Raw genomic sequence first — 12,264 nt, 5'->3', positions numbered from 1 at the left:
CCGGGCGGTTAAGCCAAGACCCTCGGTCCGGCAGGAGCGCGAGACATATCCACAGACCTCCATACCGGTTTACGATTTATGACGGTGGCAATGAAGGGAAAATCCCCCACTGCCTGCTCGGGGCGGGGTGAGCGCACACCGAGCCCGCCGACACCCCGGGACGGAACCGGGAGCTGCCCGAGATGGGCCCCACGACGTTGTCCTAGTCGACGGCGGAAAATATCGTCAGCGGGCCTACTCGCCAACGCCACAAGTGACGGAGAGACTGGTCGACGACGACACTGTCCGACGGCGTAACTAGACGGCGGCCGCCGCAAGAGGCGACGACCGTCAACAACTCGTTGTCAGGATATTCGCCGGCGCGCAGATCAGCCTGATCGGTCTGATCGACGCGCCGTTGCCCAAGGTGCACCACGAGGAGGTTTCCTGACCTAGCATAACCTAACCTAACCTAACCTAACCTAACCTTTTTTTTTTTTTTTTGGTTTCGCGGAGAAAGTACCTTATTACTACCGCCCAGCCTTCGCGGGGGGCGACTGAGCGGTTATGTTGGGGTAGCCGTTGCCTTACGACCCGACAATTGAGCGGCCCGGAACCCACGGGCGGCGGTCGGGCCGAGTCCCTAACCCTAACAAACTAGTCCCTACGCAACGACCTACCAACTAAAACTCCGCGTTGACCCTCTTCGGCGCATAGGGACGACTGCGTGCTACCTCGTGACAGCAGGTCCGAGTTTCGTCCGCGGCCGCCCCTGCGCGGTGCCGCCTTGCGGCCCGTCTCCCCACGGGGGGGGGGGGGCTCCTAAGCCCCCGCGCACCGAAGGACGCTCTCAGCGTCAGCGGCAGCGTGAGGTCAACACCACACTGCCGCCCATCCCGGGGTCAACCGAAAGTGTGCGATGAACGCACTACACGCACTGAAAAGTGCGCGCGCACTAGGACGGACAGCCCCTGCTGCCCGCCGACGACCCCTTCGTGGCCCCTATTAGTCGCCTCTTACGACAGGCAGGGGTTTACCGTGGTGGTATTCTCCAAACGCCCCCATTCCACAGGGCGGGAGACGCCGGTCAGTCGTCCACCCGGCGCCTCCTACGTCTCCTCTGACGGCGGGAGGGATCGGCCCGTTCCCGATCCCTCTCGGCACTCTCCTTCTGCGAGAGAACCACCTCACAGAAGTGGGCCACCGCACGCCAGGCCTCCCGACTGTCGACCATGGACGCGACCACAGCCGGCAGCGAGAGGTCTCCTCCGACGACTTGACACGAGAGCGCTGCGCTCATCGTCCCAGGCTGGGCAAGACTCCAACGTGTGTTGGGCCGTATCCCGCAGGCAGTTGTCACAATGGTGACACACGGCGCTTATCTCCGTCCCTGCTATCTGACACAGGTACTCCCCGAAGCACCCATGCCCGGTGAGCACCTGTGTCAATCTAAAAGTTGCCGCGCCGTGGCGCCTGTCCAACCACTGTGCAAAGACAGGACGCACTGCCGCGACGGCCCGAAGCCCCGCTGACGGGGCCTCCAGCCTGAGACGCCACTCCTCCACGGCGGCTCGCCGTAAGAGAGAGCCCTTTGGCCTCCACCTCCTTCAGGGCCGGACGCTGCCCATTCCTGAACGCCTCCTCCCTCCAATGGAATGTATCGGAGAGAGCCTTGGCGTCCAGATCCCAGGGCAGGAATCCGGCCAAAAGACTACCCGCCTCGAACGAGACCGTGCGATACGCCCGTATGGCCCGCTGCGCAATGACCCGCTGCGGGCCCCGCAGAAGAAACGGCAGAACGCTCCCCTAGGGCGTCAGCCCAGACCGGGCTGCCGTATAGTGCTATGGACCGCACGACCCCGTGGTATAACCTTCGACAAGGGATATTTGGACCTTCCAGGTTGGGCAGCAGGCTGGAAAGAGCGCCCGCCGCCCTGGTCAACTTTGTCCTTAACGTTTTAAAATGGGCGCTGAACTCCCACCGGCTATCCAAAATCAAACCTAAATACTTCATGGTATTGCCGATGGGAATCCGCACCCCTCCACTACGATGTGGGCACCGGCCGGTGGCCCCCTCCGAGCCCGTGAAAGCAGATGGCCTCGGTCTTCTCGAGGGCCACCTTTAAACCTAAACGCCGAATGCGGCTCACTACATGACCGGTGCCCACCGCCGCCAGGATCGCGGCGCCCTGGAAGGTCTTAGACGTCGCCGTGACCAACGTGTCATCCGCATAACACGTCACGTCGACGCCCCAGAGATTGGCACCACGGAGCACCCAGTCGTACCCGATGTTCACAAGAGGGGGCCTAGAACCGACCCCTGTGGAACACCGCACGACATCGCTCTTCGGTGCCACCCGTCGGCGCCCGGATACACCACGTACCTGTCAGCAAGGTACGCGTGCACCAGACGCCTGAGATAGGGCGGCACCACGTGGTACCGCAGTGCTTCGTTGATGCATGGCCAGGGAGCGAATTGAAAGCGTTTGAAATGTCGAGAGATACCGCGATGACGACCTTTCCCCTGGCCACTGCTGCCTCCGCCTGCGACTTGACCCGCAGAATCGCGTGGACAGTTGAGCGTCCACTCCTAAAACCAAACTGTGTGTCGGCCAAATTTGGACCGACCCTCTCGAGATGCTCGACGAGGCGCGCGTGTATAATACGCTCAAAAGTTTGGCGACCTCGTCGAGCAGCACGATGGGCCGGTAGGCCGACGGCGACTCTGCGGGTCTCCCCTCTTTCTTAAGCAGGACGAGCTTCCCGACTTTCCAACGCGCCGGGAAGACGCCCTGCACCATACAGGCGGAGAATAGACTGCGGAGCCGCGGCCCCAAGTACTCGAGGGCTAACACCCAGGCTTTCCCGGGGATGCCGTCGAGACCCGGGGCGGTGTTTTTGCCCCGCAGTCGAAACACTGCCGCCCGCATTTCCGCGGGCGAAACCTCTGGAATATCCCTTGCCGAAAGTTCCGACGACGATGACGCCACTTCCGGTGGCGCCATCGGTGGAGGAGTGGTCTCCTCGGTGGCCGGGAACAAGGCCGCGACAACGTTGGCCAATAAGTCTGGCCTGAGACTCTCCGACAGTGGAGGCGCCGCCGTACGAAGCTTGTTCATAACTAGCTTGTATGGGCGCCCCACGGGTCCGCGTCGAGAGTCTCCAAAAACTCCCTACGTGCCGCGACCTTGGCCCTGTGAATGGCCACCCGCAGCGCTCTCTTCGCCTCTTTGTAGAGGCCGTAGAGCTGCCGCTCCTGGTCTTCGTGCTCACTGCTGCGAATGCGGCGGCGGCGATGTCTGGCGCATCGGCGGCGCGCAGCCACGCATGACGCGCGCAACTGCGCTAACTCCGCCGACCACCAGTACACCTCCCGCCGCGGAGGACGACGGAGCGCCCGGGGCATGGCGGCGTCGCAGACATCCGACATTGCCTCCCCGAACCACTCCGCCTCCTGCTCTACCCGAACCGGACCCTCCGGCTCGGGGAGCCACGACCGTGCCAGAGCGGCCAGCTCTAGGGCCTCTTTGTCGAGGCGCCTTAACGCCCACCGCGGGCCGTCCTGTCGAGGGGCACTCGGTCCACCAATACTATTGGGCCGGATACTCGGGGGCGCGGAGACATCGAACCTTATATAACGGTGGTCCGACAGCGTCTCCACGCCCACGAGGACTCTCCAGCCCTGGACACGACGTGCGACGGCGGGGCTCCCAAACGACAAATCCACAATAGACCCGCCGTTGTGCCGCACGCACGTGTCCACCGACCCCTGTTCAGGACGACCAGGCCGACGGAAATCGCCCATTCCTCCAGGACCTCACCGCGAGCGTCGGTCGCCGGCGAACCCCAGACCGCGGACTTTGCGTTGAAGTCGCCGGCGACGATCGCCGGGTGAGGTTGGCCCTGCTCAACCAGGGCCCCCCGAACGAGAAAGGATTCGAACTCGGCCAGAGGTCTGTTGGGGAGAAATAAACTCCTACAATCCACAAGTCCCCAACAGAGCCGCGACGCATCCCTGGCCCTTCTCGACTTTTGCGAAGGGCGGGGGAGCCAACGGCACCCTGGTGATGATGGCCACCGACCCGTCGATGTCCCCTACCCAGTTATCTCGGGGCGGGACAAAATACGGTTCGGCGACCACGGCCACTTGCACCGACCACTGCGCCAGGCTTTGGGACAACAGGTCCTGGGCGCGGGCGCAGTGGTTGATGTTCGCCTGGAGGAAGCTTAGGTCCATTATTGATGGGCGATCTCCTCCACGTCCATCTCGGCCACTGGTTGCGGTGGGCCCGCCGCCTGCGGCTGGGACAGAACCTCAGCCGCGGCGGCATTCCTTCCTTGGGGGCGGCGCCGGTTGCGTCGGGAGGGGGCAGAACAAGCCTTCCCCCCCGAGCCGGTGCCTGGCGGGCCTGCCGGCGGCAGCGCAGACTGCGCAGTTCGCCGGGGCCTTGCACTCACGGGCTTTGTGGCCCGCTTGACCGCAGCGGTAGCAAAGGTCGCTGCGGTCCACCGCGCAGTCGCAGCGCTCCCGGACGTGTCCGGACTCCAGGCACCGGAAGCACCGCATCGGCCGCGACTCGAGGACGGTCACCCGAGCCGCGGTCCAGCCAATAAGTATGCGGGCCGCCCCTAACCTTTTGCGCCGCCTTAATAGGCATCCTGACCCAGGCTGTCCCTACACCGGATCGATCAGGGCGAATTTGCCCAACTTTTATCGCCTCTACGGCGCACTCACCGGCCTTGGAGAGGGCCGCTGCGACTGATTCTGGGGTGGCTGTATAGTCCAGCTCACTTAGCCGCAGTTCCACGGTCTTCGTGGGCCGGGAGATTTTGATATCTTCCGACCCGCGAAACACTCCCTCAGCCTTGCGGCGAGGGAGTCGGCCCTCTCTTCAGAATTCGCCCCGGGCACCTCGTACATTGGGGCGCCCGTGGCCGCAAACTTTGGCCTCATCTTGCTTATTTCAAGGCCGGTGAGGTCTACCTTATTTTGGGCGTCCGTCAGGACGCTCTTGTAAAGATAGGCCCTTCGCAATTGCTGCTGGTGTGGGAGAGATGACTACGGCCGCAGAACGTGGCGGCCGCAGTTTTGGCTCCTTCCGGCGCGTCGGTTTCGGCGGCTGCGTGCTGTTTGTTGGCGCTGCTGCCGGCTTCCCCTTCTTCTTTCTTCTGACCACCTCGACCCACGGCGTGTCCACGTTAGCCGGGGCTGGCGGCAGCACGCGGGGCTCTGGAGCGGGTTGGGCTGGAGGCGGTCCGTTCTTCTTGCCCTTTTGGGGCTTTTGTTTCGGCGTCTCTCTCCTTCGGTCCTGGGTCTTCTTTGCCGTCGATGCCGTCGTAGTCGCCGGGGCCGTGGAGGGACCCTGCGACGGGTTGTGGCGGCGCGCTGGAGGGCCCAGCGACTGGGGCAGGGGAGGGGGCGGGAGCGGGAGCGGGTTGGGCTGCTCCCTTCTCTTTCCTTTTTCCCTTGCCTTTGGCCGGTTTTGGGTGTTCGGCGCCCCTCCTACGTATCCGCTCGTCACGGGGAGTTCTGTGTCCCCGGTGGCGGTCCTTCTTTCGTGGGCGAGGGTGGGCCTTTGGGCTGGCCCCATCAGGGCCGACTCGAGCCTGGCTTGGACCCTCGCTTCCACCATCGCCAGCATCTCCTCCGTCGATGACTTGTTTGCGGACGCCTCCAGGTCTTCGAGGCGTCGTTTTAGGGTGGCATTCTCCTCCTTCATGGCCTTCATGTTGGCTTCAAGACGGGCACTGTGTTCCTGCCACTTCTTTATTTCCTCCTCGAGGCGCGCAATGACAGCGGACTCAGGCTGTTCCACGTACTTCACGATCTTGTCCGTGACCCAGTTAAGCGCCTTCTGGGAAGTGCCTTTTGAGGTTGCCTGACTTCCTCACGACATTGCGAACAACCTGGGTGCACTTACGTAGGTCTTCCTTCAGTACTGGACGGTCCTCTTCGGTGTCTGATATTCTGGGGGACCGGCGACTTGATAAATTGCAGCTGGTCCTCCAGCTCCTTCTCTGCGTCTTTCCGCGCCGCTTCCGTTGTAGCCTGTCACGCTCCAACTGGGCTTTCTTGAGGCCGACGTACTTGCCCACTGAGGGCGGGCGTCCTCTCATTCTGCCGTCGATCGCCTGCGTCTTCGGCGCCGGTTCGTCGGTGTCGCTGGTCAAACTGAGCTGCGAAAAGCTGCTTCTTGTTTGCGACTTCCTTCTCCAGAGCTTTTTGCTCCTCACGGTAGAGCCACTCTCGCTCGAGTCCGTGTCCAGGCTCAAAGGCCGCGCGAATTCGTCGTTGGGCTTGCACCCTTCGACCACCGCCTCTCCGGACGAAACCGGAGAAGGCAACTTCGTCAATAAAATTATTGGGGTTTTGTTTTGATTTAAGGGATTTTCCATAATTGTTCCCACGAGTGTGGGGGGAAAGGGTGGTCCGCCCAGGCAGTGCCCCTGTACCTGGGTAAGCCTAGCGTAACCCGCACAGAGTTTCGGCCGGTACTCTGGCGGGGGTCGCACTCGAGACCGAACTACCCATCGGCCATGCATCCCCTCGCGGTGCGCCGCCGCTTGGGATTCGGGGTGATTTTTATAGAGGTTTTCTTCCTCGCGGTCCGGGCGGTTAAGCCAAGACCCTCGGTCCGGCAGGAGCGCGAGACATATCCACAGACCTCCATACCGGGTTACGATCTATGACGGTGGCAATGAAAGGGAGAATCCCCCCACTGCCTGCTCGGGGCGGGGTGAGCGCACACCGAGCCCGCCGACACCCCGGGACGGAACCGGGAGCTGCCCGAGATGGGCCCCACGACGTTGTCCTAGTCGACGGCGGAAAATATCGTCAGCGGGCCTACTCGCCAACGCCACAAGTGACGGAGAGACTAGTCGACGACGACACTGTCCGACGGCGTAACTAGACGGCGGCCGCCGCAAGAGGCGACGACCGTCAACAACTCGTTGTCTGGATATTCGCCGGCGCGCAGATCAGCCTGATCGGTCTGATCGACGCGCCGTTGCCCAGGGTGCACCACGAGGAGGTTTCCTGACCTAGCACCCCAACCTAACCTAACCTAACCTTTTTTTTTTTTTTTGGTTTCGCGGAGAAAGTACCTTATTACTACCGCCCAGCCTTCGCGGGGGGCGACTGAGCGGTTATGTTGGGGTAGCCGTTGCCTTACGACCCGACAATTGAGCGGCCCGGAACCCACGGGCGGCGGTCGGGCCGAGTCCCTAACCCTAACAAACTAGTCCCTACGCAACGACCTACCAACTAAAACTCCGCGTTGACCCTCTTCGGCGCATAGGGACGACTGCGTGCTACCTCGAGACACCAGGTCCGAGTTTCGTCCGCGGCCGCCCCAGCGCGGTGCCGCCTAGCGCCCCGTCTCCTAAATGGGGGGGCTCCTAAGCCCCCGCGCACCGAAGAACGCTCTCAGCGTCAGCGGCAGCGTGAGGTCAACACCACACTGCCGCCCATCCCGGGGTCAACCGAAAGTGTGCGATGAACGCACTACACGCACTGAAAAGTGCGCGCGCACTAGGACGGACAGCCCCTGCTGCCCGCCGACGACCCCTTCGTGGCCCCTATTAGTCGCCTCTTACGACAGGCAGGGGTTTACCGTGGTGGTATTCTCCAAACGCCCCCATTCCACAGGGCGGGAGACGCCGGTCAGTCGTCCACCCGGCGCCTCCTACGTCTCCTCTGACGGCGGGAGGGATCGGCCCGTTCCCGATCCCTCTCGGCACTCTCCTTCTGCGAGAGAACCACCTCACAGAAGTGGGCCACCGCACGCCAGGCCTCCCGACTGTCGACCATGGACGCGACCACAGCCGGCAGCGAGAGGTCTCCTCCGACGACTGACACGAGAGCGCTGCGCTCATCGTCCCAGGCTGGGCAAGACTCCAACGTATGTTGGGCCGTATCCCGCGGGCAGTTGTCACAATGGTGACACACGGCGCTTATCTCCGTCCCTGCTATCTGACCCAGGTACTCCCCGAAGCACCCATGCCCGGTGAGCACCTGTGTCAATCTAAAAGGTGCCGCGCCGTGGCGCCTGTCCAGCCACTGTGCAAAGACAGGACGCACTGCCGCGACGGCCCGAAGCCCCGCTGTCGGGGCCTCCAGCCTGAGACGCCACTCCTCCACGGCGGCTCGCCGTAAGGAAGAGCCCTTTTGGCCTCCACCTCCTTCAGGGCCGGACGCTGCCCATTCCTGAACGCCTCCTCCCTCCAATGGAATGTGTCGGAGAGAGCCCTGGCGTCCAGATACCAGGGCAGGAATCAGGCCAAAAGACTATACGCCTCGAACGAGACCGTGCGATACGCCCGTATGGCCCGCTGCGCAATGACCCGCTGCGGGCCCCGACTGAGAGCGGCAGAACGCTCCCCTAGGGCGTCAGCCCAGACCGGGCTGCCGTATAGTGCTATGGACCGCACGACCCCGTGGTATAACCTTCGACAAGGGATATTTGGACCTTCCAGGTTGGGCAGCAGGCTGGAAAGAGCGCCCGCCGCCCTGGTCAACTTTGTCCTTAAACTTTTAAAATGGGCGCTGAACTCCCATCGGCTATCCAAGATCAAACCTAAATACTTCATGGTATTGCCGATGGGAATCCGCACTCCCTCCACTACGATGTGGGCACCGGCCGGTGGCCCCTCCGAGGCCCGTGAAAGCAGATGGCCTCGGTCTTCTCGAGGGCCACCTTTAAACCTAAACGCCGAATGCGGCTCACTACATGACCGGTGCCCACCGCCGCCAGGATCGCGGCGCCCTGGAAGGTCTTAGACGTCGCCGTGACCAACGTGTCATCCGCATAACACGTCACGTCGACGCCCCAGAGATTGGCACCACGGAGCACCCAGTCGTACCCGATGTTCCACAAGAGGGGGCCTAGAACCGACCCCTGTGGAACACCGCACGACATCGCTCTTCGGGCGATAACTACCTTCCCCTGGCCACTGCTGCCTCCGCCTGCGACTTGACCCGCAGAATCGCGTGGACAGTTGAGCGTCCACTCCTAAAGCCAAACTGTTTGTCGGCCAAATTTGGGCCGACCCTCTCGAGATGCTCGACGAGGCGCGCGTGTATAATACGCTCAAAAAGTTTGGCGACCTCGTCGAGCAGCACGATGGGCCGGTAGGCCGACGGCGACTCTGCGGGTCTCCCCTCTTTCTTAAGCAGGACGAGCTTCCCGACTTTCCAACGCGCCGGGAAGACGCCCTGCACCATACAGGCGGAGAATAGACTGCGGAGCCGCGGCCCCAGGTACTCGAGGGCTAACACCCAGGCTTTCCCGGGGATGCCGTCGAGACCCGGGGCGGTGTTTTTGCCCCGCAGTCGAAACACTGCCGCCCGCATTTCCGCGGGCGAAACCTCTGGAATATCCCTTGCCGAAAGTTCCGACGACGATGACGCCAACTCCGGTGGCGCCATCGGTGGAGGAGTGGTCTCCTCGGTGGCCGGGAACAAGGCCGCGACAACGTTGGCCAATAAATCTGGCCTGAGACTCTCCGACAGTGGGGGCGCCGCCGAACGAAGCTTGTTCATAACTAGCTTGTATGGGCGCCCCACGGGTCCGCGTCGAGAGTCTCCAAAACTCCCTACGTGCCGCGACCTTGGCCCTATGTATGGCCACCCGCAGCGCTCTCTTCGCCTCTTTGTAGAGGCCGTAGAGCTGCCGCTCCTGGTCTTCGTGGTCACTGCTGCGGATTCGGCGGCGGCGATGTCTGGCGCATCGGCGGCGCGCAGCCACGCAAGACGCGCGCAACTGGGCTAACTCCGCCGACCACCAGTACACCTCCCGCCGCGGAGGACGACGGAGCGCCCGGGGCATGGCGGCGTCGCAGACATCCGACATTGTCTCCCCGAACCACTCCGCCTCCTGCTCTACCCGAACCGGACCCTCCGTCTCGGGGAGCCACGACATTGCCAGAGCGGCCAGCTCTAGGGCCTCTTTGTCGAGGCGCCTTAACGCCCACCGCGGGCCGTCCTGTCGAGGGGCACTCGGTCCACCTATACTATTGGGCCGGATACTCGGGGCGCGGAGACATCGAACCTTATATAACGGTGGTCCGACAGCGTCTCCACGCCCACGAGGACTCTCCAGCCCTGGACACGACGTGCGACGGCGGGGCTCCCAAACGACAGATCCACAATAGACCCGCCGTTGTGCCGCACGCACGTGTCCACCGACCCCTGTTCAGGACGACCAGGCCGACGGAAATCGCCCATTCCTCCAGGACCTCACCGCGAGCGTCGGTCGCCGGCGAACCCCAGACCGCGGACTTCGCGTTGAAGTCGCCGGCGACGATCGCCGGGTGAGGTTGGCCCTGCTCAACCAGGGCCCCAGCCGAACGAGAAAGATTCGAACTCGGCCAGAGGTCTGTTGGGGAGAAATAAACTCCTACAATCCACAAGTCCCCAACAGAGCCGCGACGCATCCCTGGCCCTTCTCGAGTTTTGCGAAGGGCGGGGAGCCAGCGGCACCCTTGGTGATGATGGCCACCGACCCGTCGATGTCCCCTACCCAGTTATCGCGGGGAGGGACAAAATACGGTTCGGCGACCACGGCCACTTGCACCGACCACTGCGCCAGGCTTTGGGACAACAGGTCCTGGGCGCGGGCGCAGTGGTTGATGTTCGCCTGGAGGAAAACTAGGTCCATTACTGATGGGCGATCTCCTCCACGTCCATCTCGGCCACTGGTTGCGGTGGGCCCGCCGCCTGCGGCTGGGACAGAACCTCAGCCGCGGCGGCATTCCTTCCTTGGGGGGCGCCGGTTGCCCCCCGAGCCGGTGCCTGGCGGGCCTGCCGGCGGCAGCGCAGACTGCGCAGTTCGCCGGGGCCTTGCACTCACGGGCTTTATGGCCCGCTTGACCGCAGCGATAGCACAACTCGCTGCGGTCCACCGCGCAGTCGCAGCGCTCCCTAACGTGCCCGCTCTCCAGGCACCGGAAGCACCGCAGGGGCGCGACTCGAGGACAGTCACTCGAGCCGCGGTCCAACCGATCAAAATTCGGCCCGCCCCTTCACCTTTTGGGCCGCCTTTATGGGCAAACGAACCCAGGCGGTCCCAACGCCGGAGCGATCAGGGCGAATTTGCCCCACCTTGATCCGCGGGACACTCACCGTCCTGGAGAGGGCCGCTGCGACCGACTCCGGAGTGGCCGTGTAGTCCAACTCCGTCAGCCGCAGCTCCGCAGTTTTCGTGGGCCGGGAGATCTTAATATCCTCCGACCCACCGAAGCACTCCCTCAACCTTTGCGGCGAAGGAGTCGGCCCTCTCCTCGAATTGGCCCCGGGCACCTCGTACATGGGGCGCCCGTGGCCGTAAACTTCGGCTTTAGCCTCGAAATATCCAATCCGGTGAGGTCCACGCGATTCTGTGCGTCCGTGAGGACGCCCTTGTACGTCAGACCCTTTGCCACTGCAGCCGGAGTCAACGAATTACCACGGCCGCAGATCGTGGCGGTCGTGGGTTCCTTCCGGCGCGAAGGTTTTGGCGGCTGCGCTGTTGTTGTTGGCGCTGCTGTCGACTTCCCCTTCTTTTCCTTCTGGCCACCTCGACCCATGGCGTCTCCATTGAGGCAGGGCCGGCGGCAGCGGACGGGGCTCCGGCGCGGGTTGACCTGCCGGCTCTTTTCTTCCGCCCTTCTTCGACTTGGGAGCCTGGTGCCGGCTTCTTTGCAGGCGCGGCGCTCTTCTCTCGTCTTCTCGCGGTTGCTGGTGCCATCGCGGGTGTCGACGCCGCCACTGTAGGGGCCCGCTACGGCTTGCGGCGGGCGCTGGAAGGCCAGCAATGGAGCGGGGATAGTGGGGGCAGGCGGGAGCCAGAGCGGGCTGGGCCGTCTTTTTCCCCTTCCTTTGCCTTTTTCCCTTCTCGGCATGGCCTGGGTTCCGCCAACATAGCCATCGCTCACTGGGAGTTGTACATCTCCTGGGTGGCCTTCTTCTCGAGTGCCAGCGAGGGCCGTTGCGCCGGGCCCATGAGGATCGATTCCATTCGGGCTTGGACCCTCGCTTCGACCATCGCCAGCATCTCCTCTGTAGACGGCCCTTTGGCGGCCGCCTCCAGCTCTTCGAGGCGTCGTTTCTGAGCTGTATTCTCCTCCTGGATGGTCTTCATGTGTGCCTCGAGCCGGGCACAATTCTCCTGCCACTTCTTGGCCTCACTCTCGAGGCGAGCGATTGCGGCGGACTCAGGCTGGTCTACATACTTGGCAATTTTGTTAGTGACCCAGTTTAAGGCCTTCTGGGAAGTGCCTTTGAGGTTGCCAGATTTCCTCACTGTT

General features: G+C 63.1%; 1 protein-coding gene across 1 annotated transcript; it reads right to left on the bottom strand.

Moving 5' to 3' along the window:
- Positions 1-4,964: 4,964 nt before the first annotated feature.
- On the bottom strand, positions 4,965-11,859 carry LOC119191808 (serine/arginine repetitive matrix protein 1-like). Its single transcript, XM_037445675.1, has 3 exons — positions 11,286-11,859; positions 5,901-6,074; positions 4,965-5,845 (listed from the first exon to the last, which is right to left on the bottom strand). The coding sequence occupies exons 1-3, from the start codon at positions 11,857-11,859 to the stop codon at positions 4,965-4,967; spliced, it is 1,629 nt and encodes a 542-aa protein (XP_037301572.1).
- Between the last annotated feature and the right edge of the window lie 405 nt (positions 11,860-12,264).

Source organism: Manduca sexta, unplaced genomic scaffold, assembly GCF_014839805.1.
Source record: "Manduca sexta isolate Smith_Timp_Sample1 unplaced genomic scaffold, JHU_Msex_v1.0 HiC_scaffold_1941, whole genome shotgun sequence".
Classification (NCBI taxonomy): Eukaryota; Metazoa; Arthropoda; class Insecta; order Lepidoptera; family Sphingidae; genus Manduca; species Manduca sexta.
The sequence above is the reverse complement of the archived record's forward strand: the minus strand, read 5'-3'. Positions and strand labels throughout refer to the sequence as shown.

What these genes read in the sequence shown, in the direction of transcription:
- LOC119191808 (XM_037445675.1), bottom strand. Translation starts at nt 11,859, where the DNA reads ATGCCGAGAAGGGAAAAAGGCAAAGGAAGGGGAAAAAGACGGCCCAGC. An exon ending in TACGGCCACGGGCGCCCCAT is followed by an intron (nt 6,075 to 11,285) that starts GTACGAGGTGCC and finishes GCCCGCCCTCAG; the next exon opens with TGGGCAAGTACGTCGGCCTC. An exon ending in AGTACTGAAGGAAGACCTAC is followed by an intron (nt 5,846 to 5,900) that starts GTAAGTGCACCC and finishes CAACCTCAAAAG; the next exon opens with GCACTTCCCAGAAGGCGCTT.